The sequence below is a fragment of the Neopsephotus bourkii genome, unplaced genomic scaffold (assembly GCF_033783945.1).
Source record: "Neopsephotus bourkii isolate Nb327-2 ecotype Australia unplaced genomic scaffold, CSIRO-AGI_Nbou_v1 NB_1821, whole genome shotgun sequence".
NCBI lineage: Eukaryota > Metazoa > Chordata > Aves > Psittaciformes > Psittacidae > Neopsephotus > Neopsephotus bourkii.
Genome location: NW_026902294.1, coordinates 478,657 through 505,035, shown reverse-complemented (window position 1 = coordinate 505,035; position 26,379 = coordinate 478,657). Strand labels below are relative to the sequence as shown.

The window sequence follows — 26,379 nt, the reverse complement described above, 5'->3', positions numbered from 1 at the left end:
GCGTTCCGCCCTGCAGACACGCACAGACACGGCCCGGCTCCAACAGGGAACCGGAATCGACCCCTTTGAGAGGAGCCCTGAGCTCGGGGCTGCGCTGCCGCGGAGCGGGGATGGCACCAGGCAGCCCTGGGGAGGGAGCAGGGAGCAGAGGAGGAGCTCCTGACATGGATTAGCACCGGGACACAGCCGGATCCGGGTGGTCCGGGAGAAGCAGCTTGAGGTGGGCTCTGGACGGAGCATCCCTCCCACCATCCCCAGCCAAGGGGCATGAGCTGCTGTCGGCTCGCATCTGCCAGGAAACCAGCAGGCTCCTGCTCCAAAGGAGATCACTTCCTACTGGTTCCAGTGCAATGGGAGCTGACAGGGACATGGACTAGGGCAGCAGGAGAGCACGAGCTGCTCCTCCCACCCCAGGGCTGGTTTGGGACACATCGGAATGGCCGTATTTGGGAGCACTCAACAGTGAAAGGGTAAATTAAATGCTCCAGCTCAGCCCACCCTGCAACGGGCAGCCCTTGAGATGGTCCAGAAGGAAAAAGGGAAGCAGCAAACCCATCCCATGCCCTCTGCCAGCACATAAGAAGCACTGGAGGCTGAGCCAGTTTTGGGGTATTGCAGCTCTCTGCGCTCATTCAGTACCAAAACAGAGGGGTCCAACCCCTGCTGTGGGAGCACGAGGATACCAAGAACAAACCGAGCTCACCTGGGCACCCTTGAAAGCCCCAGGCAGTAACTGAATCATTCTTGACCCAGTTGGATTTGAACCGGCATCTGCAACACGAAAGCATCTTTCATCTGTGGACATCCCCTACCCAATAGCTGCAATTCAACACGAGACAACAGCGATCTGTGATTTCATGGCAAGAGAACGCCTCACGAACAATGATTTGGTTTTAAGTTGGGGTCTTTCTGGCATCGAGCTAATAAATGGTAATGATAGTGATTATCACATCTGTTTGCCAGCTCAGCTCTCCACAGCCTTGCTCCACGGAACGCCAGCGATTGCAGCCTCTGCAGAAATCACTGATCAGAGAAGCCGGAGGGGAAGGGGGAAGATGGAGCTGTGAAAAGCTGCCTTTGATGTAGCTGGGATGTCAGCATGAGACAGAGATTCCCGCTCCGAGGAACATCCCAGCTTTGTCTGACTCCATTATTTCATTTAATCCCTTGTCTTGACAAACTCCCCTGCTCCTCCCAAGGCTCCCCAGCGCTGATGTGGTACCAGGGTCCATGCACCCTGCCCTCACCATGGTTGTGCTGGGCTGAGCTGGGACAGGAGCTGCCTGACAAGGGGTGACTGCACCCACGGCCGCAGGCAGGTTCACTTGCTCAGCACCCAAAGGTGCTGGTTTGGCCAGCAAAGGGCTCCAAGAGGAGTGTGATGGAGCAGAGCCCCCCAGCACCAAGCACCCACCACCTCTGCCATCACGCTGCAGCCCTGGAGCACAGACTTCCCCAGTGCTTGTCCTTTGCTCTCTTGGTGAGGCTGGAAGGGCATCAGTGGGTGGTTGGACTTGAGGGGGGTTCAGCCCCTCTCCCAGCACAGGTGACATGGGGCTGAGTGGCACCGAGCACCCACAGTGCCAGCGGCAGGCATCACATCAGGCAGTTCCCAGCCCCAGTGTATGATCCATGGCCAAGTTCCCAGCCTCCAGCTCACACCTCCAGGAAAGGTGGCTCGTGACAGCGCTGGAAATGACACGTTTACAGCCAAAAGCACTGGGAGAAGGTCAGTGCCAGGCTGCGGTGAGAGCAGCAACCAGCACCGTGTCCCCACCGCCGCGGGGAGCAGGCACCGGCTGCTATTCCCCTACATAAGCAAATCCCAGCCCTGCACGAGCAGAAGCCAAGCTTCACCTTGGACACAGAAGCAAAGCGTGCGGGAGGCTGACAGAGCCCCAGGTGCTGGCAGAGGCCAGGGCAATGCAGCAACACAAGGAGCACGCCTGCACGCTCCGAGAGTCTTTGGCTTGGTTGGAAACGCATCCCTGGACAGAGGCACCGCCGGGTCCAGGGGGGGAATCTGGAAGCTGCAGGCTGGAATTTATGAGCCCTGTTCCCATTAAAATAGCAGGCAATATTTCCAGCTGTCAGGCAGCGATGATGAACAAGCCCAGCTCCTTTGCATATTCCAAGCCTTGCTCAGTTGAAGCCACCACCAGCGAGGGCAGGGTCTGGCAGGCAGATGACCACTGCCATGCTCGGAATGCGGCTCCAGCTTGCCCAGTCTGCAGCAGGAGCAGGCTGATCCCCCGGGCTCTGCCAAGGCCAGGGCAGCGCAGGCAGGGCCCTGGCACCAGCCCCAGGGCCCAGCTCCCACCCTCGGGGTCTGCTGGGGACGAGCATCTCCTGCCCGGCCAGGAGCCAGGTCCTGCCTTTGAGGAAGTTCAGTGCCCAGCAGGATGGAAGGTGCTGGAGGGGAGCTGGGGTCCCGAAGCCACCAGGGAGCACAGACACGATGGCACCAGCACCAAGCACAGCCACCACGGTACCAGAGAGCATCAGCGTGTGTGTGGGGCACGGTGCTTGTTAACCAGGGTAGGACCCAGGATGCAGCTACTACACATTGAAGGGCTGCAAACAAACATTTCCTGACGAAACCAGGGCCTCCAACCCCTTCCTGCTCTTCCTGTGGCAAGGGCAATGGGGTGCAGGGGCCAGCGCCCAACACCCCAATTTACAGGATCCCAGCACATTCCTGCCCTTTCCCTCTCAACTTCTCAGCATCCTCACACCAGATAAAGGCACCAATCAGCTACAGAGTGCCTCAGAGGCTGCAGCTCATTAATCCAACTTGTAATTAGTCTGGAAGGGAAGGAGGGCAGTCACCAAGCTGCCACCCAGTGCTGCTCCAAGGGGGCTGCACCCAGACCTGCAGCCAGCCGCACCCTCCCTCAGGATGAGCCTGAGGCAATGGACAGCAACTCCACCAACAAGAATGGAAACTGCCCCAACTCACAGCATCCATGGGCCTTAAAGCATCCTGTCATTGAGACAACAACGGCCAAACTCAGCATAGTTACAGGAGACCCGCATGGCAAGAGGCTGCAGGGGTGGGTCAAGGTGGTACCCAGAAAGCAGAGAGCAGAAACCCAGAATCCAACAGCAACTCCACACGGATGTGCTCATCCCGGCTGCACAAGTCACCTATGGAAACCCAAGATGCTCACCAAGACATCGAGTACCAGCAACTGCCCTTGCACATGGATGGGACCCCAGGTGTCTATCCATGGGCTTCCAGGCCCTAAAACCACTCAAAGACCAGCAGCGGGGTGGGCAAGCCCCCATTGTTCAGGCAGACCAACAAGAGACAGATGCCGAGGGCACAACGCAGCATTCCCGAGCATCCCACGAATGCAGCCCAGAGCAAGGGCAGCCTTTGGGGCAACCTCAACCTCAAGGCTGGGCTCCTCCTACCTTGTGCTGCCGGCATCTTGCCCTTGTTGAGCTGCTTGAGGCGCTTCTGGTGGGATTTGCCGTTGTAGTGGATCTGCGCCTGCGCGGCCGAGTTGAGCTGGATGTTGCAGACCTCGCACAGCGTGAACGATTGGTGCTTCTTCTCCCGCTTCATGCGCTGCTCGGGCTGGCCCGGGGGGCAGCTCCCGGCCTCCAGCGCCTGCACCCCGCTCTCGGGGCTGTGCGAGGGGCTCAGGGGTCGCTTCATGCCTGCGGGAGGAAGGACAGACCCGCCGTGAGCACAGAGGGATGGGAACAGGGGCCAGCACGGGCTGCGCACTGCGGGGTGCCTGAGCTGGGGGGACCTCCCTGAGCATCTGCATCACTGCAACGGATTGCACTAAGGCAGATGACATGAGCAGCAGCACTCCCAGGAGGTCGGTGCTGGAGCAGGGAATAACCCGTTTGTTCCAAGTTTCTAGCACCAGAGGACACTCCTTGTGTCAAAGTCTTTCTGTTCACTCCTGGACATCACCGTAGGTCGGCCCGAGACAGAGCTGGGATGGCAACCACCTCTGCTGGCAAGAAACTCAATAGGAGGGACTTAGGTGCTGCTTTGTCCCCCCCAGCCCATCCCCACTGTGGATGCAAGCACTCTCCCCTGTGTTAGGTGGGTGCCTGTGCTGAATGCGGGGCTCTGCAGCCCCAGACCCACACAGGGATGCCCTTCCCCACAGAGGGGCTGGGGTCAGCCAGTGACACCGCCCCTGTGGCCCTTGCCTTGCAGACACCCTGTCCCTGCTGCCCAGGGACATCCAGAACAGCCTCGGAGAGGCGCGAAGGTCACCCGAGCGCTGTGATCCAGTTACCACCTTGGAGCTGGCAGCTGCTGCTTACACACACACAGAGGCACGCGGCACCCAGACACCCCGAGGGGCCAGGAGTGGGGCATTGGGGTGGCTGTGGGTGGCCAGACAGGCCCCAGACGTGTCCCTGGCATCCTCAGGAAGGATGCGCAGGCCCTGCTCGGGCATTAGGGACCAAACCAGAGGCTCTGGTCATGCAATGCACAGCATCACCCCGGACACCTCACCCAGCAGCCTCGGGTACCACCCATCACAACCTGAGCCCCCCAGGAAGCAACCCCGGCTCCCACAGGCGCCCTGCGGAGGGGCTCAGCGCACCCAGCACCCATCCTGCTGCAGAACGGAGCTCTCGGGGGGGCCGAAAGCCACCGGGCTCAGCCCAGGACCCGCACCCGGCCCCTGCAGCCCCGGCCGCGGCCCCGCGGGGGCGCAGAGGCTCCGCGCCCGTTCCCACGCGTGGGTCCCGCGGCCACCGGGCCGGCCCCGCTCCGAGCACCGGGACCACGGCGCGGGGGGAGCGGCTCTGGGGGCTGCGGGTCCTTCCCTTCCCTTCCCACCTACCCCGAGCGCGGCGGTCCCGGTGCACTCCGAGGCTCCAGCGCCGCCTCGCTCATCCCAGCCCCGGAGGTGACAACGAGCGGCTCCTCCGTGGTTATATTTAGCAAAACGCACGGGAAGGATTTTCCATGAGCTGTTAATTGAGACGGAGGCAGAAGCCGGGACCTGCAGCGCTGGAGGGGCCCGGAGCCAGCCCAGCGGCACCCTGCGGTCCCACCACCCCACAGCAGCGCTTGCCCCATCTCCTGAAGGGATTCACATCACCCTTGCCCAAGGAGGGCGCTCGCATGTGAGGAGGGAGCAGGACCCACAACCAACCCCCAAGAGTCCCTTCCAGTCTAAATCACTCCACGATGGGCCCAAAATGTTAACAATGACCCCCTAAACTCGTGCATCACCGGATAAAATACAAAGCAGCAAAACTAAAAGAAGTTTTCCATTAAAATTAAGTAAATTCGCTTTTCGGCAGAAGGATTTGGGAGCCTGGACTCTGCATGAAGCCCTCTGGTACCTGTTAACCCTGGAGCCCTCGGGATGCTTCCTGAAGCTCCAGCTTCACTTCTCAATGAAAACAGAAGGAAATGCACTTCCCTTGTGCTGGAAACAAGCAATTAAAAGCCATGAAATGCTCAATTTCCCCCCTACATTTTAATTCCAAAGCCCAGCTGATGCTGTTGAGATGAACCTTCCCGAGCTCAGCACACTCGGGGCTGGCACAGCGGCAGGATGGAGCCATCCTTCACAGGGAGCAATGAGCTGGGCAGAAACGCCCCATCCAACACACCACATCACCATGGTCCTTCCCCAAAACTCACAGCGATCGATGCCTGGTGGCACTCAATGGGCAGGAGCCCTGCGGGACCCCAGAGAGGGCCTTTACCAGAATAACCATTAGCAGAGCAGCTGGAAAGCAGATCCGGGAGGTGATGAGCACTGGGAATGTGAAACAGAGCCCGGGGACGCAGCGGGACATGTGGAGCGCTGGTGGGGACAGGCCAGTGGAGGCAGGTCCCCGGCTGCCCTTGGCATCCTCCCCCTCCCCGGGTATTTATAAAGCAATCGCATCCCGGGATGCAGAGCTAAAATTGGAACATTATGTGGACAAAGCATCCCAAAAGTCTCCCCCATCCCATGAAGAGGAACTGCTGCTGCTTTGATTCGGCAGCAGCTCCCGTTGCAGCGTCTCAAGGGCCTGTCCTGATGGCACGCTCGTCTCATTCACTTGGTTTCTGCTGCTCCTGTTCTGCTTCTCAGGTGTCAGGCACATGGATGGGGCCGGACCAGCCACAGCACGTGTGGCAGCACACGGCTCCCTGACCAATACCTCCTATGGGGCAGGTTTGGCCTTTTCGAAACACTGAGGATCTTTTGGGGGGCTGTTACCCTTCACTGTGCCCCTGTGAAGGGTAAGTGACCCCACACCGACCCTCCCAAGGGGACTCAAGTGCTCCGAGTCAAAGCCAGCACAAAGCACAGGGTCACCACAGCCCACCCCAGGGCTGATGAAGCCAAGCATTTATCTTCCCCATGGAGCAACCCTGTGCTTTGGGGGTCTTCCCAAAGGGCTTCCATTGGGGTAGCAGTGGGCTGAGCTGCCCCTTGCCCATCAGCCCCAATAGCCCCATGATGCCCATCCACCTGCACTATTTGCTGCCCTTTGCTCGGAGGCCCCGCCACCGGCCTAAAGGGGTGAAAGGCTCCTGCTGGGTGTGAAAAGCTCATGACAGATGTCCAGATCTCTCTGAAATAAAAGAAGGTCACAGCAGCTTCGGTGTCGCAGCACTGGGGAGCGCTGCACCAAAGCACCCAGCTCCCACCACAGCACAGCCAGGACATGCTGCCCACCGGCACCCAGTGCAGCCCCTAGCCCCACACACCCTGCAGACACACACAGCCCAGCCCAGGGCTGCAGCGCTCCCATCTCCGTGTCCAAGGGACATTCCCCTGCTCATTCTCACTGCTTTTATTGATTGTGATCACTTGGAATAAGAACTGGATTGTGGGATTGCTGTCCCCTCATCCCTGTCACTCCCAGCATAGAAGCCTAGAATCAGCCAGCTTGGAAAAGACCTTTAAGATCACCAAGTTCAACCTTTATCCCAGCACTGCCACATCCACCACTAAACCACGTCACTGAGGGGCATCCTGTGCTTCAGTTCCCAAATGCAAACCAAGCTCAGCTGAAGTCCAGAGGAGGGCATGGAGCAGCTCTGCCCTGGAGCCAGGCTGAGAGAGCTGGGCTGGGGCAGCCTGGAGAGGAGAAGGCTCCTGAAGGGGAGACCTGAGAGCAGCTCCAGTGCCTAAAGGGGCTGCAGGAAACCTGGAGGGGGGCTTGGGACAAGGGCCTGTAGGGACAGGCCAAGGGGAATGGCTTGAACCTGCCCGAGGGGAGACTGAGCTGAGCTCTTAGGCAGAAGCTCTTCCCTGTGAGGGTGCTGAGGCGCTGGCACAGGGTGCCCAGAGAAGCTGTGGCTGCCCCATCCCTGGCAGTGCTCAAGGCCAGGTTGGACACAGGGGCTTGGAGCAAGCTGCTCCAGTGGAAGGGGTCCCTGCCCGTGGCAGGGGTTGGAGCTGGAGGAGCTTTAAGTTCCCTTCCAACCAACCCATTCCATGATTCTATGACTTCCCACGCAGGATGCAGGCACTGCAGAGCAGCTCTGTGCCCACACACCACATCACCACACTGAGCATCCCTCACTCCTGCAGCAAGGCATGGTCACATCACAGTGACCGGAACGGTGCCCATGCCACAGTTGGCCACCTTGTGCTGGGTGGCTCTGCCAGGAGCTTGCAGGCAACAGCAGCCTCTGAGACCAGCCAGGAGGAGCAAGGGGGTTAGTGCAGGCGATGCCAGCGGCCATCTGCAGCCTGCTGACACATTTATGCACCCTCAGCATGCAAAGGAGGAGCTGGAGCTCAGGACATGTGGCAGAGGTCTCACAGCCACCCTCCCTCCATGCTGGGCCCCCCCAAACCTCCAAAGAGCTGCTTTTTAGCCCAGGAAATAGATCCCACCCAGAAAAGCACAGAGCAAAGGCATGAGCTAAGTCACCAGGACAGCAGGGTTCTAAGTTACAAAACCCCAAAGAGTGAGGGGGTTTGATGGCCGTTGGGTTCTTTGCCTCAATTCTGACACTCCAGATAACCTGAGGATGGACCAAACCTGGGCGCAGGGAGCGTGGTTAAACACAGCCCAGCCAGAGGTGTCCGTGCTGATGGAGCTATTCCTGGGGGTGTTCCCCCAGTACCACCCTCTTGGCTCCCTCCTGCTGCTGGCACTGACCCGTACCCCATCCCGAGGGTCTTTTATTGGGCCTGAACACAAAGACCCAACAGGCAGGACCACAGCCTCCACTCAGGTAAAACCACCTTCACCACAGAGCTGAACTGGCATCAAAACTGCTGACCTGAAGATCTGTCCCATTCGTCACTGTGGAACCAGGGAAGCTACAACCTGAACCTGAACTTCAGAGGGACTTGCTAAGAGAGCAAGAAACCTAAACCCAGGCAATCTGATGGGGGTTCACATGATTCCATAACTGAATCTGTTTTCCTCAGCTCTGTTTGAGCGCAGTAGGAAATCAAAGCCACACAAGTAGAAGATTTAGTATGAAAATCACCAGCAGCTGCCACAAAACTCCCTTAAACCCCTCGAGCAACGCACTCATTTGAAGGAGCCGCAGGAAAGCCAGTAAACGCCACAGCCCCAGGCCCGAGTGCACCTGGAATCACTGCACCTCATCCCGGCCGTGCTCTGAACCTTCCCAATGGAACTCGCTGTTAGAGCTGGCAGCACGGCCCCGTTAAAAGCGCCTTGAACGAGCAAATGAGCCAAGAGCTCTCCCCAGCTCGGGGCAGGCTCTGAGCGGAGGAGCCGCTTGAGCTCTGGAGGAGCTCCGTGATCGCATCACAACCGCACGCAGGGGCCAGGCAGGGATGTGCACCGGGGACCAAGCAACCCTCCCGAGCCCCCACGGAGCTCCATGGGGCGCAGAGGAGCCCGGCGGTTGGGGGGCAGCACCATCCCTGCTCGCATAGAGCAGCTTCCAGCCCCCCCACCCCGGCCGGGTCCAGGCCAGAGCAATGGCGAGAGGCAGCGGCCGGTGCCTCCGCAGGGACGCTCTTACCTGGCACCGGGAGCGCCGAGCTCTGCCCTTGGCCACCACCGCGCCGGCTCCTGCCCGTGTGCGGGGCTCAGCGCGCCCGGGCGCTCCTACACCCGGAGCGCTTCCAACGCGGGTCTCATGTTTCAAGGAGCGCTTCAAGAGCGGGGCGATCGCCGCTCACTCAGCCTCAGCAGCAGCCTGCGGCAGGGAGCCGGCAGCCCCGGCAGCCCCGAGCGGGCGCCGCTGGCAGGAGGCAGCGCTGGAGGAGCCAAGAGCGGGCTCTGCTGATGGCCAAGGGGATGGGGCAGCTCCTGTGGGCACACCCAGAGCATTCCCCGTGCGGATCCATACGGAAACTGGCGGAGGGATGCAAATGCAACCAGCCCGGGCGGCAGCGAGCACAGGGATGCTCTGCCCCCGGGATGAAAGGCACCCGCTGGACCCTACAGCATCACAAGATGCGGACACAGGCACACCACAGACTGAGGGCCCTGGCCATGCCTGTTTCGCTTTCAGCATTTCATGATGTGCCATCAAATCAGACCCCTTCTGCCCTGTCCCCCCAGTCCCAGCATATGCTCCACTAACGCCAGAGTGAGGCACATTTGGGAATCAGTCCATAAACCAGAGCAAGGATTAACGTGAGCCAGCCCTCCCACAGAGCTCAGGACCTCAGGCTGGCTCATGGCACAGGGACCAGGGCACTCAGACCAACCTCAGACCACGGGGCTGAGCCCTCCAAATGCCCAGGCTGGCTCTTACCCTCCGATGCCCCCTGAGACCCCCTCAGCCCCACTCCCACACTGAAGGGCAATGGGGACATCCTGCAGCACCAGGGACAGACAGAGAGCAGCGCACAGACACAGCAGTGCTGCTGTGCCCGTCCTCTGGCACATCAGAGATCACTGACACGGCAGGGACGTGTCCCCTGAATCAGCAGATCTGAGCCCGGCTCCCAAACCGCCAGGACAGCGAAAACCCGAACTGACGGAGAGGCCGTGGAGGGAACAAGGCTGCAGAGAACATGCCCCAGGAAGCAAAGCCTGGGAAGCGCCTCGTAGCTCCCATCCCAAGGTGCTGCAATCCCGGAGCTTCCAACGCCGCGTCAGCAACGTGGTAATGAATCAGCTCCAGCAGGGACCAAACAGGGGTAATGAGACATGGGCTCTGTCCTTTGAGGGTGATAAATGAGGTGGTGAGCACGCTGCCCTGGGCACATGCCACAGCCAGGTCCTGTGTCCCCCCCCAGGGGCTCCCAGTAGCAGTAGGGAACAAAGCAAAGCAAACACGGGCAGGCGCTCATCATCCCAATGGATCCCAAGATCCTTCAGGTTTCTTGGGATCAGCACAAAAAACCAGGGGAGAGGCACCTATGGCAAACCCGCAGCGGGACAAGGCTGCGCCTGCCCTGGGTGCAGCCACCCATGCACCAAACCCGCTCCCAGCAATCCCTCACACGATGCCAAAACTCAAGGAGGGCACAAAGCAGTGGCAGAGCACCAGGGCCGAGCTGCTCCTGGGCATCACCGCGGGCACAGGGAGGAGCTGCCGAGGTGGGGATGTGCAGCGTGACAGCAGGGAAGGACTAAACCAGGCAGCTTTGCCGAGCTATGGGGAGGCAGGGGCATGTGCCCCGTGCTCTGACGGTGTCAGACACCACCAGCCGTGCCGCTCACCCCTTAAAATAGACCCGAGCAGCGCAACCTGATGCAGCTTTGGCCGAGCTGCTCCTCCTCCTGCTCGTGACAAACGGGGGGGGGGGGGGTTGTTTCCAACCCCCCCACCCCAGAATCAAACCCAGGCACCATGTGTAATGTGGCAGCATCTCCTGTGGCACAAAGCTGGCTTCTGGCACCCCAGCAGAGCCCCAACCCTCCTGGCACCCATGGATGGGGTGACACCACACGTGGGTTTGCTATTGAGGTCCCTGCATGCACCGTCCCTCGTGTGCTGCTGGAGGCATACCTTGCCCTGATCCCAACCCTGCCCTCACCACAATTTCCTCTTGGACAACACCAGGCAGGAACCACATCATGGCACAGGGAGGGCTCTGAGCCCCAGCAGCACCTCCGGCCCCCTCGCTGAAGCTGCACAACCAAGCTCCTGGAGAAGACGATTTGCCACACGTGCAGGACTCAGATGATCACATCTGACATCAAACATCCCCATTCAGAGAGCAGCAGCCAGCGCTGCTCCCACTGTGGCTGAATGCCCTTAGAGCTGTGAGGGCAGAGCTGGGGGACAGTGACGAGCTGGGGGCACAGCACAGACCTGCAGTGAATGCAGCATCCAGCGCCCTCACACCCACATCTGCATCAGGAGCTTTGGGGGCAGAAAGGGGCTTTTGAGCATGGCTGTGGATAGCTGCTGGCTGACACAGGAGACCTCCAATTTAAGCCGGGGCTCTTGCAGGCTACTGTATTACAGCCTAAATTAAATATTTCATAGTGCTAAGCAAGTGACATTTGAAATGCAGTCATTGCAGGGGTATCAAATAAAGATATTTGCAACAGGAGCTGTTTAAATCCATGTAGCACTTTGGGTCAGTCCATCAAAGTAAGCCCAGTGCTTTATTAAAATTCAAGTCACCAAACACCCAATCTGGAGGAGGCCCCAGAGCCCCTGCAGGGGGTCAGTAAATAAGTAAATGCCGACCATGAAGCACAGCTCTGGAAGCTGTTTTCATTAAGAAGTTAAGGCTGGCAGGACACTTTGCATTACTTCTGCCTTCTGAACCTCCCATGACCATATGCCACGGGTATTTTAACCACCGGGATCAAAACACCCCTGTCCTGACAGCGGCTCTCCCTGCTGTCACTCAGGAGAGCTTTAGCTCCAGAGGGAGCTGCACCAAACACCACAGAAGCCAAAGCAATTTCACCACAGGCCCGGACCCCCCAGAATGAAACAGCACATCAGGACCTACCAGAGCATCACACGGGCCAGGCTGGAGGAGGGCAAATGGACCCCTGTATGGGGATGGATACCAGGATACAGGGCCACTGAGCAGGATACTCCTCCCAAACCCCTACAGCTCTGCCCTTCCCCTTCTTATAGCCCTCCCAAACTGATCCCAGCTGGAGCTGCCCTGTGGCTCCCACCCCACAGCTGTGAACACTGAGGTTCCCCAGAGCAGGGAGGAGAAAAGCGGAGGAGGCCTATAGGGATGCTGGGGAGGGACTCTTCATTAGGGACTGTAATGACAGGACAAGGGGTGATGGGTTAAAACTGAAACAGGGGAAGTTTATACTGGATATAAGGAGGAAATTCTTTCCTGTGAGGGTGCTGAGGCACTGGAATGGGTGCCCAGGGAGGTTGTGAATGCTCCATCCCTGGCAGTGTTCAAGGCCAGGTTGAACAGAGCCTTGGGTGATATGGTTCAGAGCGAGGTGTCCCTGCCCATGGCAGGGGGTTGGAACTGGAGGATCTTAAGGTCCTTCCCAACCCAACTATTCTATGATTCTAAAACACACACACCCCCCCCCCCCCCCAGCCCCAAATCAAACCTGTTGTCAGGCAGGTCTCTCCAATAGGTGTGACAGGAATCACTGCGAGGTTGTTCAGTTCTGACCTGAGTTACTTCCCTACTGAAGCATGAAAACACCCTAAAAACGAGAGTTTGTCACAATACACCAAACCCACTGCCAGTAAGGTCCCTGTGAAAGTGCTTGGAAAGTTAAAGGCTGGAGAAGGATTTTCTGCATTAGTCACAGCAGACGGGACACAGAGTGCAGGCAGCAGGATCGCACTTGAGGACGGTGATGATGGATCAAGGGTAAATAAGGGGAGGACAGGGCTCAGCGGGAACGAAAGGTTCCCTGAGTGCTGCGGCACTGGGGCTGCTGCCAGGTCTACCCTGCACATGGAGGCAAGGGATGGAGCTGGGCTTCCCCTGGCGAGGAGCTGCCTGAGCAGCACGCTCTGGCCCAGATCTGCAGCGCTTGTCGTGGAGCTGAAGTTCCCCAAGCTCCTGAAAGAGCTTGGAAAGGCGCCTCCAGCTGGGAGCAGGTGACAAGTCAAAAGGAGCCCGAATTTATTGTTTGCTTCGGATTTTGAGTGGGAGGAAGGAAAATGGGGCGAGCCATGATTTTTTAATGCCTGCGCTTGGCAGTTCCATATTTAACGTGACAGCATCCCTTTAAGAGCACGGGAAAGGGAATAAATTGGCAAAGCAATTTGCTTTCAGGCCAGCCTGACAATTCCCTGCACAAACACTTTGCTGCAGCCTCGGTTGAGCCGCAGCGACCGGCTAAATCTTAAGAGTTTAAGGATGCTCCACTGGTTGATGAGCCCATCTGCTAACACTGGAAGAGGTAATTGATCCCGGAGATGGTCCAGAGAAAGAGTGGAAGAAATAATTCATTGTGAGACGATGAGGAGACGCGTTGTCATGTTATCACGCTGACAGCCCCACAACACAAACAGGGATGCTTGTTACAGAGCCTGAGCCCAGCATGATCAAAAGGATTTCTCCATTTGGGGTGGGAGGGATGAAAGAGAAGAGAAAGGAAGAAAGGAGCAGGAGAGCAAATCAAAGCCTGTGCTTAGCATGGCTTAGGAAAGAAGCTTGGGAGGAAGGCTTCCTCAGAGCAACTGGGTCTGAGGCGGGCGGGGAGGATGCGTCTGAGGAAGGCAATGGAACTGGATGGATGGAACGATGGAACTGGAGCTGCGGGAGGAGAAGGGACAGGAACCAGGGTTCAAAACCATCCCTCGCTCTGCATCAGCCCCAGCCTCATGCCTGGGCTAGAGAGGAGCCTCACAGCCAGCATTTAGCTATGGGAATGCCCCATCTGCAGATTCCTGTTTGGAACCCTTTATTCGCTATGGCAATGTTGAGGTGTCACCAAACCCCTCCAGAGCTCCCTCCGGCAGCAGGGGCCAGGCGAGCAGTCACATTCAGCCCATCACCACCAATGGGGCACACGTTGGCTTGTGGGAGCGCCTGGGGTCCTTCCAGTCATCGAACCCAAACAGCCTCAAGCCCACAGCCCAGGGACCCCAAGAGCAATGGGGGTCCAAGGGTCCCATCACAGGGCCACAGCAGCAGGAGCTGCGCTGCAGAAGAGCTGGCTCCCAGCCTCAGTTCATCCTCAGCCACTGACTGGCCTGTGAACCGCTGGGAAGCCGTCTCTGACAGGCAGGGAAATTAAACAGGACAGATGATAATTAATTGTCCATGTCTTTCAGTGTCTCCTGGATATGGACTAATGAAGTTCTGTGCTGCTTGCTGGCTAGAGGACAGAAGGAAAAGAGTTTTAGAGCTTGGGTTTAATCAGTTCAGTGCTAAGCGTGGCCTCATTTCATCACCTCCTCCCTGTATCCTGGTTTGAGCTCTCCCGTATCTCCAGACTCACTCCTGGCTTTGCAGTACCGGGATGCTGCTGCGGGAACCCAGTCCCTGCAGCGTGAGCACCCTGAGCTATGGCAGAGGCCACTGTGCCGGGAGAGCAGCGCGTGTGCCCAGTTAAACCCAGGGACCTTTGCTCTGAGGAGGGCAGAAGGCAGCGAGTGTTGGCAGCGCGGGAGGCAGCTCGAGTGTTTGGGCAGCACCGTCAGTGGGATGTAACAAGCGGCTCAGCTCCCCTGCTCCAAAGGAATTCCTACAGGGACTCGTGAAAAGTTGCTTGTTTCCCAGCCATGGAAAACACACGGACAGGGGCTGGGCGCACAGAGCCCTGCGGGGTACGTGCTGCAGATGGGTCATGGCACAGGGGGCTCCAGGGGGGTTTGTAGCAGCACAAGGTCAGGGCCCACCTCAGGCTCGGCTGGTGCTGGCGGAGGGACCGGTGATGGGATGTGCCCTCGCACTCCATGAAATCCTGCCCATCTCCTTTCCCACTTCAGCCCTGGGTGCTCTGGGTCCCAAAGGGGACAAGGAGCCCACCACTGCCTCACAGCCAGGACAGCGCTCAAGCAGCTCCAGCATCCTCAGGGTGCTGGGGGTGCCCACAGAAGCCTCGCTCAGCCCCATACAAGCCACAGCACCAGGCTCCTGCCTCCCTCCTGCGTTAGCATTGAAGGGGAAAGATCTTCCTCCTCCCTCCTCTGCCTCCCACGCTGCGTGGCACATGTGGCACTGGATCGCTGCAGCACTGTCACTGCATGGTGCCTGATGCAGAGGGCTGGCAGGGCTGGGCAGCTGATGAACCATGGCTGGAGGAGAGGCCGGTTCTTCCCCATGGGCATTCCCAGGGCAGAGCTTGGGAGCTGCCGCTCCTCCAGTGGCCCGTGTCCAGCACTGCCCGCCAGCAAATTCCAGGCAATGGGAAACACGGTGGCAAGGTGGCCTGGGCAGAGGTGCTGGCAAGGCCACCTCATAGGATGCACAACGCAGCCCATCCATGCCAAGGGCCTCAGCGTGTCCATGGGTGGCACAGTGCCACCATCACAGACGGGACTGCTGGAAGCAGCCAAGGCACGGTCCTGCGGCTGCCTCTGGACCATGCTGCCCAACAGGAACCCCAGCAGCCAGCTAGCCCATCATCAGAGCTGCTCCCAGGTGGATGGGGGAGCCAGAGGGGCAGAGGAGGTCAGGGAAAGGGCTCCTCGCTTCGCCCCCTGCACACATGCCCTGCACTGGCTTAGCCCTGTGGCCCTGCCCAGATGCTCACTAAGCCAGGAGCACCACACAGCATGCCAGCCCTGTGCCATGCATCCCTCCCCGTGCCATGCATCAATCCCCATGCCATGAATCCAATCCCATGCCATGCAGCCAGCCTTGTGCCATGCGTCCAGCCATGTGCCTTGCAGCCATCCCAATGTCATGCAGCTATCCCCATGCCATGCATTCAGCCCCATGCTGTGCATCCATCCCCATGCCGTGCAGCCAGCCCTGTGCCATGCAGCCAGCCCTGCAGTGCCCGTGCCCCATGCCCACCCCACCAAGCCCAGCACTGGCCCAGCACCGACCACGGCCACGCAGAGCCCTGGCACATGGGGATGCGAGCGGAGGACAGCAGCGAAAGGCTCGTCTCTGCTGGCAGCTGGCGAGAGCTGGAGGCGTTGCTGCTATGAAAACATGCGAGGGCTGCGTCTGAAAACATTGCGAGGAGCCAGCGACATAAATAGGCCCTTTATGGCTCCTTCCTGCTCTGAGACAGGCCCTTTCACAGGCGCTTGGCTCTGGCACGGTGGTTACTCGGCTAAAAGAGCCTCTCGTGTTGGACACGGGGAGGCTCGGGACTGTCTGGGATGGGGAGGATGCTGGTGTGGGGCAGGTCAGAGCACAGCGGCGATGGGGACAGCCTGGTCCAGCACTGGGCCAGATGTGCAGCAGAGATGCCACATGGTACCCAGCCACGAGCATCCTGTGCCTGCCCTCCCACTGAGGCTGGGGGGGGCTGCAGGACCAGAGACCCACTGAGCCAGCCGGTCCTGTCCAGCCCAGGCAGCACCGCACCAGCAGATTAAGGGCCCATCCATGGCCCAATCCTGCGCTGTTTCACACCAAACCCAGAGAGGCCCCTGCCCCACACACACAGACCGAGATTTGCAGACTCGGGGCTGCCCCCAGCTCCTTTCTTGCCTGCAGCAATCACACCCCCGCAAAGAGCCAACCTCTTCCTGGGATGGAGCAGCTGATGCCACGCTCCCACAGGCTCCCTGGAAGCGGGGCTGTGCATGGAGCTATTTCTGGCTGGAAGCTCCAGCAATGTGACACCCACCAGGCCCCCCCCAGCAGAGCATCCCTCTGCCAGCATCCATCCCTCTGTTTGCAGCTGCAAACTTATGGACACCTGAGCCATAACCCCTCTTCCTCATCCAGGATGCCCTGGGGCAGATGGCATTGCAAAGGGTGCTGTGGCCCACAGCAGAAGGTGCCTGCTGGTACTGGGTAAGAGGGGGAGCAGGAGGGGATGGAGCATCCCCACGCTGGAGCATCTTCGCTTTCCCAAGTCCCAGGATCTCAGATGTGCCTCCACTGTGCTCACCCAACCACAGCTCCAACCCCCAGCACCCCTTCCCGAGCAGGGGTGCTCCCACCACGCCAGCACCCCACGGAGAAGCAGCTCATCCTCAAGCAGGAGCCACGATGCCCATGGAGAGGGGCAGAGAATGGGATGCAGTGACCCGCGCTGCCATGGGACAAGGGCAAGGCCTCCATGGGGAGCATCCCTCGCAGGCGGGCGCAATTCATCAAAGGTTTCATTAGGAATCATCCCTAATTGAGCTGCTCCGGCGGCTGCAGAGCCTCAGGATCCAGCTGGTGTCAGCAGCAGCAGCAGCTCTTCCTTTTGGCCACATCCATTTAACGTCATGACAAGCCCGTTTGTGCCCCCTCAGCAGCCAACGTCCCCCCGCGCGCGGGAGCTGGTGACTAAAGCAGCGGTGAGTGATTAGTGACTCAGCGGATAATTTTGCTCATCTCGGGGCTTTTTTTAGCGCGGGGCGGACGGAGCTCGAGCAGCAGAACCCTCCCCTGGCCCTGCCAGCGCTGCCACCCGTGTCCAGCACCGGGCATCCCCCCTGCGCAGGGCGGCGAGTGCAGCGCTTGGTGCGGTTCTGCCCTGGAAAACAGGGGGGAGAGATCAGGCAGCGCTGCCAAGGGCTTTGCCTTGTCTTAATTCTGCCTTTGATTGCTTCCTTTATGACCCGGGGAAAGGAACGGGGAATGCTGCAGCTCTGCTTAGGGGGAGGCGCAGGCAGCGCTCGCTGCTTGGTTCACGCCACGCTGGAGCTCCCCCGGCAGCAGCTTTTGTCAAGAGCAAAGCACTAAGCTCATGTCTTAGCAGTAACTGCTGTTGGAAACCCCGGGTGCCGGCTTGAATTAACAAGCTCTCAGAGCTGGGATTCTGCTGCGCAACGAGCGGGGACAACCCCTGCCCATGCCACCAGCAGCAGCAGTGCGGGGACACCGGCCTGCCCTGGCAGCACCAGGGAGCCCAAGGGCCGCATCCCAGCAGGATGGGGATGGACACAGGGATGCATCCGGAATTGCTCGTCCTCACAGCACATCACAGCCACAGCCATCCAAGCACTAAAGCCTGACATAGAGAGAGCTGGGCCCAGCCCCAGGTGGCTCCGTGCCTGGTGGTGTCAGCACCCGAGGCTGACATCCTTGTACCACCACTGCATCTCCACTGATCCCCCTCCATCCCAGCACTGCCACCTCTCCAGCACAGGGCCACTGGCCCTGCACCAGTGCGACCAGTGCCAGTCACTCCCATCACCTCTGGGGAGTTGCTGGAGCTCATGGCAGTCACCCAGCATGAAATGGGGTTGGACCCACAGCCCCAAAGCAGCCCTCGGGGGTGGCAGTGCCAGGGATGATGGATGGGGAATTGCAGCCTCCCTAAAGCAGCTTCGTTTTCACTTTCTCTTTAATGATTTCCCAGCTGCTTTCCCATTTCAGCTGATAACGGGACTTCAGCATCTATCTCTGTTTGAGAGCTGCTTGCCTTGTTCAAGCTGAAGAAAATCAATTCCCCTCTCACTTAAGTCTTTCCAAGACAGATGAACTGAAGATCGCGCCTGCCTGAGCAAAATATTTATTCAGTCTGAGGATGGATTTACTTCTGAACCTTCTATAAATACAGCCAAGGGCCCCGGTTTAATCCCTACGCAGAAGATCTTACTTCATCCTCCCTTTTCCAGTGCCTTGTCAGCAGGTGAAGGAGGCAGAAATCCTGGCCCCTGCCTTGACATTGGGCAGAGGGCTCTGGGAGTGCCCATGGATTGTCCTACAGTGGTATGGGGCTTGGTGCTCCTGATGAAAGAGACCTGGGGCAGTGCTGCCCTGACCCCGCAGACCAGCAGGGGGCTGCTGTTATCTCCATCACTTATCTCCATCCCTTCACATCCAGTGTTATCTCCATGGCTTCACATCCAGTGTTATCTCCACCACTTCACATCCAGTGTTATCTCCATCACTTCACATCCAGTGTTATCTCCATCACTTCACATCCAGTGTTATCTCCACACTTCACATCCAGTGTTATCTCCATGGCTTCACATCCAGTGTTATCTCCATCACTTCACATCCAGTGTTATCTCCATGGCTTCACATCCAGTGTTATCTCCATCACTTCACATCCAGTGTTATCTCCATCACTTCACATCCAGTGTTATCTCCATCGCTTCACATCCAGTGTTATCTCCACCACTTCACATCCAGTGTTATCCCCATCACTCCACATCCAATGTTTTCTCCATCACTTCACATCCGGTGTTATCTCCACCACTTCACATCCAGTGTTATCTCCATCACTTCACATCCAGTGTTATCTCCATCACTTCACATCCAGTGTTATCTCCACACTTCACATCCAGTGTTATCTCCATCACTTCACATCCAGTGTTATCACCATCACTCCACATCCAATGTTTTCTCCATCACTTCACATCCGGTGTTACCTCCATCACTCCACATCCAGTGTTATCTCCATGGCTTCACATCCATTGTTATCTCCACCACTTCACATCCAGTGTTATCTCCACCACTTCACATCCAGTGTTATCACCATCACTTCACATCCAGTGTTACCTCCATCACTCCACATCCAGTGCTATCTCCGCCACTTCACATCCAGTGTTATCTCCATCGCTTCACATCCAGTGTTATCACCATCACTCCACATCCAATGTTTTCTCCATCACTTCACATCCGGTGTTACCTCCATCACTCCACATCCAGTGTTATCTCCATGGCTTCACATCCATTGTTATCTCCACCACTTCACATCCAGTGTTATCTCCACCACTTCACATCCAGTGTTATCACCATCACTTCGCATCCAGTGTTACCTCCATCACTCCACATCCAGTGCTATCTCCACCACTCCACATCCAGTGTTATCTCCATCACTTCACATCCAGTGTTATCTCCATTGCTTCACATCCAGTGTTATCTCCAGCTGGAGCTGCAGAGGAGTCAGGCTCCCTGCAACTGGTGGGAGAAGAGCAAGCTGCTTCATCCAGCAGCAGCGACTGGTCCCTGGATCACTGGGGGGGATTGTGCCTTCTGCCAGCATCTCCCCCGTGCAGCCATCGCCTTCCTCGGCAAAGAGGATTTGCCCAAGTCCTTCGTAGTGGAAAAGCTCCTCCGAGGGCACAGCATGCCCTGTACCACGACTGGCTTGCTCATTCGTCACACTCATTACATTGCTCTGCTGCCTGTTGGCTAATCGCCTCCCCTGGAAACCGGAGAGGACAGGACTTTGACATTGAGCTGTGAAACCTCAAGGCCAGGGGCTTGGAGCAAGCTGCTCTAGTGGAAGGTGTCCCTGCCCATGGCAGGGGGTTGGGACTGGATGAGCTTTAAGGTCCCTTCATCCCAAACCAGGCTGGGATGCTATGGTTCTATGAAGACTTGCTGCCTGAGGTGCCCAGCGGGTGAGCCAGGGGCTGGAAACACAGTGGCTGCTGCCGTGTCCCTCCCTGCCCCACCAGTCACAGCCCCACGGAGCACAGAGAGCCCCAGTGAGCCCAGCACCACATTCACGGGGCGGCAGCGCTGCCCTTCCCGCACTCTGCGCCTTCCGGAGCACGCATTAATCCGGGCACGCTTTAATCCGCTCAAGCCCTTTCATAACAGCGCTGAAAAATAAGCCTGGAGAGTTCCTAATACTGCTCCCAACCTCGGAGCTGGGTTATTTATAGGCTCTGCCCTTGCGTGCGATGGAAGCGATGGGCAGGACTCTGCTGCCGGGGGGGCAGGAGCCAGGTCTTGTCCCCCCATCCTGCTCCGTGGCACCCCCGGCTCCTGCCTGCTCCGGAACAAGCTTCCCTTGTGCGGGATTTTGATGGGATTCTTCCCTGAAGCTGTTTCAGGGCTCCTCAGAGGGAGCTCCAGGCCCCAGCGCACAGACGGGCTCTGTGCTGAGGTGCTTCAAAGGGATGCAAAGCAGCAGCGCTCCTGACCAAGATCAACAGCGGCACTGGGATGGATCCGTCCCCTACAGCATGGGGCCAGGGCAGGGCAAGGGGAGCAGATTACAAACAAGAACAGCAAATGGGACAAAACCCCCAAAACCCCCAAAATCCAGCATGGAGGAGCCAGCCCCATTGGGCTGCAGGTGTTCCTCTTCCCAAAACCAACCATCCCAGCGCCATCAGCATCCCCAGTGGGAGCATCGCATCCTCTGTGCCAGCCCTGGCACCCAGAGCAGGCTTCTTGGTTTTAAAGATAGCAATTCCCAGGAACCATTCCTCTTTTTCCTGTCTCTGTGACCTGCAGAGCAGGCAAGGAAGGTGCAGCAGCAGCAGCGATGGTGCTGGATGAGGGAGCAGCACAAAGCCTTCAGTTATTTCTCCATTAATATGGTAGGAATTCTGGCAGAAAATCCATCCCTAGGAATTAGAGCCTGGATTCACCGGGAATTACTGAAGCAGAGCCATGTGGGGACCAAATGCCAAAGCTCTGCTCAGTGTTGCCGGGAGCAGAAAGCTTGAATGCGTTGAGACCAGGAATCCCTGTGGATGCTGCACCTCACTCACGCAGCCAGGATGACCTGTCCAGCTCCATCCCTCTACCATAAGCCAAGTGGGTCGGGGTCCCACGCTGGAGCACTGGTTTCCAGTAGCCACCATTGGTGGCCATTGGCATCACTGCCACATGTCCCTGGGCTTGGTAGGATCCAGGGAGCCCCTGCCAGGGCAGCAACACCAGCAAGGCCCAGGTCCCTGGTGCCACATCCCTCCTGCTCCAACACATAAAGGCAAAAACTCACCCCTAAAGGCTCCTGGCCTTTGCCCCATGGTTCCACAACGATGTGACCCCCTGCTCCTGCCCAATGGGCTGCAGTGCGCTCCCCAGCTCAAAGGCAGCTGAGGTCTTAAAGCACTGGGAGCTGAAAGGAAGCTGAGAAGCAGCCTCCGCAAGCAGCCTTGCACTGACAAAACCCACCCCACATCCAACAGCTCCTTCATCCGCTGCTGGAGCCAGCGGCCAGACGTCAGAGCCAGAAATACCCCAACTGGAAACCAAGTGCCTGGCACAGCCTGGCCTCAGAGCCAAGCAGAGCAGACCCTGGGTTGGTTTAATCCTGCCGGGGTCAGCCCTGCTGGCCCAAGGAGCCCAGCACCTTGCACAGGGATGCTTGGCACCCTGGCATCAGCTGCTGCTGCCTTCACAGAGGCTGGCGCAGCGGGAGCAGCTCCGGTCCTCAGGCAGAGCCAGGCAGGGGTTAGGACTCAACCTCAGGACGTTTCCCCTTGCAATTACCAAGTGATTTTTGTTATCAGCTCATTAAAATAATCTCCATAATGAGGGCAGGGAAAATCACGACTCGGGAGCATTCCTGATCCAGAGCATCCCCAATCTCTTTGGTCTGTGTTGAGGGCCGAGCTGCTGCCCCAGCCCAGCAGCCCTGACTCAGCTCAGGCTCACCCCAGCCGGGTCCTGCAGCCCCAAGGGCTTCAAACCCCAAGGGAAGGGCTCGGTGGCCCCATGGAGCTGCCACCAGCCCCTGGGTACTCATTCTGGGGAAAGGCTGTGACGTTGCAGGGGGAAAAGTGGTGGGGTTGAGGGAAAAGCCCTGACTCCATCCATAAATGACCCCTCTGAGAGCAGGAGGATGCTCCCCTGCCTGCAGCCCCTGTGAAGAAGCCCCATAGCCCCAGCCAGGCCATAGAAGAACATCAAGAGCATCCTAACACCTCCAAAAGACACAGCCCTGCCCCCATGGCGTGCCACAGGAACACCAGGCGAGCATCCCATGGGAAACCAAGGACCCTTCCTGCACGTCCTGTGCCAGAGCAGCTCCAGGTTCCCTTTTACAGCCTGTACTTGTTGTGGTTCTACTTAAAACCGAGCCCTTGTTACCATGCAGCCGCAGCCTGGATTTCCTTGAGAGCCCAGATACAGCCCTTGATGGGCTTCCTGACACATAAATTACAGCACGATTTCAGAGGCATTCTCAGACTACGAAACAGCCTTTGTACATCATGATACTGTCTGTAAATTGACAAACAGACCCTCCTGGGCTCCGGTACCCTGCCCCGGGCACACGGCTTTGCAGTTTTATTCTCCCCAGCAATGATTAAAGGGCTGCAGAACCACAGGCTCTGGGATCAGAACAAACAGCAGCCCCAATGGAGCGGGGAAACAAGAGAAGCAGCTTGATGGGACGTGTTACTCAGAGAAGGGCTCTCTGCTCCTCTGATGTTTCAGTCTCGCACGTGTCGGAGATTGCCCCGTGCTTCCAGCCCTGGAAATTCAACAGTGTCAAGCAACCCGATTAACATGTTCAGTGCTTGACTTTGAGAGCCTCTGTGCAAAGGTCCCTGTTTGTTCAGCAGCAGGCTGACAGTGCACTTGTAGGAAGACGTAGATCAGCCCAGAAATGCCAGATAAAAGCCAGTGCAAGAGGAACATCTGCAGGGACACAGCAAATCACAGGCCCAACACCAGGGTTCCTTTGCAGCCACTGGATGATGCTCAAGGATGCTGGGACTGTGCTTGGGGAGTGGTTTTGTGGGATGGCCACAGCCGGGTGAGCTCCTGGAACCACTGTGCTGGGGTTTTACTCCAGGCTCCATTGGGAACATTGGCCCCAGCACTGACCCTGGGGGATACACAGCAGGAGGTTGCAGGGGGATGTGCTGGGGCTGGCAGACCCGAGCAGGACTCTATGAGTCGGTCTGACCACATGAGGCAGACTCACCCCACACACACGTTAGCACCAGCCTGGCTCTGAACTCCACACATAGCAGGAGAGGTTCTCCCCAACAGAGTCACCCTGGCACCTACCGAGGGACCAGCTCCTCCTGTCCCCATGGAGCTCTCCAGCCAAGAAGCCAACGCGGGGCTGGATGCTCCATTGGAAAACACCTGCAGCCACTTCAAACACCCCCAAGTCCACAGGGGTAGGTTTGATTTTGTGTTGGGTGATAGAGCCTCGTTTATTCTCAGGCAGTCACATCCAGCAGCACTGCCCATTGATGCTGTTTCCAGGCCCCCACATGCAGGCACAGCAGCTCCCACAGACCGCCCCAGCTCTCCGCTCAGACACCCCTCACAACGATGGTGATGAGGATGACTTTAACACGGTGATGAAGATGACTTTTGCTCAGTGCTGAGCGCGCGATGCCTGCTCCTGCCTTGTGTCCCATTGGGAATGCCAAGGGCAGGGGTGCTGCCGGCTTGCACAGGACTCACGGGCACATCCAGCCCTCACAGGAGCAGGCAGCTCGAGCAGCAGCGGCCACAGCACCGGTTTTGATCCCCTTCAAACCAGTGAGCTAACCCCTAACCCATGAATTAACACAGAAGCCCCTTCCAGGCTCTGGGAGTGCAAAGCTGCGCCCGGGACCTCCTTACCTTCATGCAGAGTCATGCCCAGCTGCAAGGTTTGCCCCTGAAAACACGGAGCAGCCGCACGTGCCAGGCAGTGCAGATCCCATCCGAGAAGTTGGTTTCCCACATGCACATCCAGTGCGATGGGAGCTCGCAGCCCTGCCCCTGCCATCAAGGGCAGGCACAGGCACGTCCTGTTCGCCAGGACCGCCGTGCTCGCTCCAGCCCTACCCCACCCCGTGCACAACTCCTGAGCAACAGCTCGCTGCTGCTCCAAGTGCAGAGCAAAGCGCCTTGGGGAGCGGAGGGAAGAGCGGGCGGTGCGCAGGGTGAGGATGCTGCCTCTGGATCCATGTTGACTCCTGATCCGTGCATGCCAGGCGAAGGGCACCGGGCTGCAGCCACCCCAAGACACAGCCCTCGCTGCCCCAGTCACCAACAGAAAGTGCTTTCGGGAGGCTTCAATCAAAAGTCCTTTTCTTCCAAAGCCACAGACCGCTTGTGGAGGCAGCCAGGGAGCCTCAGCTCCATTTCTAACACAAACCTCCCCGTGCCTGCACCAAGGCAAGGGACGTGAGCAGCCGTGGGGGGCCCTGCTGCAGGGCTGTGGGACACGCCGGGTGCATGGTGCACCCCAACACCCTCAGCAGCCCGGTGGGGCCCCGGCGAGGCCCACGGCCACGGTCGCAACCTGGCAAACACCGCAGGCCCGTGGGGAGCACACGCTGTGCACCCCGGTGGCGCAGGCACCTTGGGGCCACCAGCACCGGCCGCGCACCCACGGGGGTCCCGACCAGCGTGGGAAGGACAATGGGGCCTCGTCGAAGTTCGTCCCAAGAAGTTTCCTTCCTGCCCCGACACCTCCCGGGGGGGCGGGGGGAGGCAGCGGGACCGGCCTCCCCCGCCCCGGTGCTCGGCGCTGCGCAGCCGGGACCCGAGCATCCCCCGAGCGGGTACCGGGCCCTTCTCCCTGCTCCGCGGGCACCCCCCCTCCAAGAGCATCCCTCCCCTCCCGACAACTTCGCTGCTGCCGCAACTCTCCCGGCCCCGCGGTGCTCGCTGGAGGAGCGGCGGTACCGAGGCCCCCCCCGGACCCCCCCGCGCCGCCCGCCCTACCTGCCCAGCCGCCCGGCTCCGCCGCCGTTTGCAGCATCCTCCCGCCGGCTGCTCGCTCCCGGCTCGGCGAGCGCGCTCCCGGGAGGAGGAGGAGGAAGAGGAGGAGGAAGGGGGGGATGAAGGCAGCGCGCGCGTCGCCGCGTTTCCCACACACACACACACACACTCCCCCTCCAGCGCCGTGCGCCCGTTCGGGGTGGGAGGGGGGAACCGCGGCGGCGCGCACCGAGGCTGAGCGGGGTCCCGGGGGGGGGGGGAACACGGTGGGGACAGGACGGACCCGCCTTGTACCCCCTTGGTACCGCGTGCCCCGGCCGAGGCAGGGCTGCTGCCGGAGGGGGGACCCCGCAGAGCCACCCCAGGCCGTTCCCAGGGGGTTGGGGCAGGGGGTGTCAGTGAGGGTGACCCAGCGGGGCTGGGAGGGAGGGAAGCCCCACTTTCAGGGCACAGAGATGCCCAGTGCCATCAGCCCCACACAGCACCGGGGGTCAGGCCTCAGTGCTGCAGGGACGAGGGACCCCAGTCCCGTATCCCCAGCAGCATCTTAGCTGCTCTAGGACAAGTGGGGCAGCCCCGTGGGGACCACAGAGCTAAGCGTGGCCATGGTACCCATGCAGATGGTGGGATAACACCTCGCATCCTGCCCAGCTGCTTCAAAAAAGGCTGGAGGAGCCCAGCAGCTCCAGGAGGAGGAGATAGAGCAGAAGGGGATGGAGTGAGGGAGCTGCAGGGAGATGCTCTTCACTCTTAAGTCATTGCAGCTGGAGCACGAGGCACCCGCCAGGCAAAGGCTCCTTTGCTGACACGGCTTGTGCTAAGATCAACATTTTCCTGAGTGCAAAAGCATGTGCTAGCACCAGCCTGGTTATTAATATTTCAGCAGCTCCCAGAACCTTTAAGCAAGGCCACACAGCACTGACATAGAAAAGCAGGAATAGAAGGCCCCTGCTCCCCCCAGCCCCCAGGAACAGTCTGTCTAGACACATTATATAAGCACATTTTGCCCTCCTCCAGGACAGCTCGCAGAGGATCCCAAAGCCCTTCTCACAACTGCTCATGGAGCTCTGTGCACAGGAGCTGCTCTGCACAGCTCCAGGGA

General features: G+C 58.9%; 1 protein-coding gene across 3 annotated transcripts in view; it reads right to left on the bottom strand.

The window, feature by feature from the left end:
- Positions 1 to 25,394, bottom strand: part of LOC133206913 (zinc finger protein 385C-like) — a 57,605-nt gene extending 32,211 nt beyond the window's left edge. The window contains exons 1-2 of one of the 3 annotated variants that reach the window (XM_061343240.1): positions 25,281 to 25,394; positions 3,418 to 3,666 (exon numbers count right to left, since the gene is read on the bottom strand). In XM_061343240.1, coding sequence (XP_061199224.1) covers positions 3,418 to 3,666; positions 25,281 to 25,317 — 286 coding nt within the window. In that variant the 5' untranslated portion in view covers positions 25,318 to 25,394. Of the gene's footprint in view, positions 1 to 3,417; positions 3,667 to 11,852; positions 11,956 to 25,280 lie in introns of those variants that run through there. The other 2 variants (XM_061343241.1, XM_061343236.1) reach the window with 2 other exon arrangements.
- Between the last annotated feature and the right edge of the window lie 985 nt (positions 25,395 to 26,379).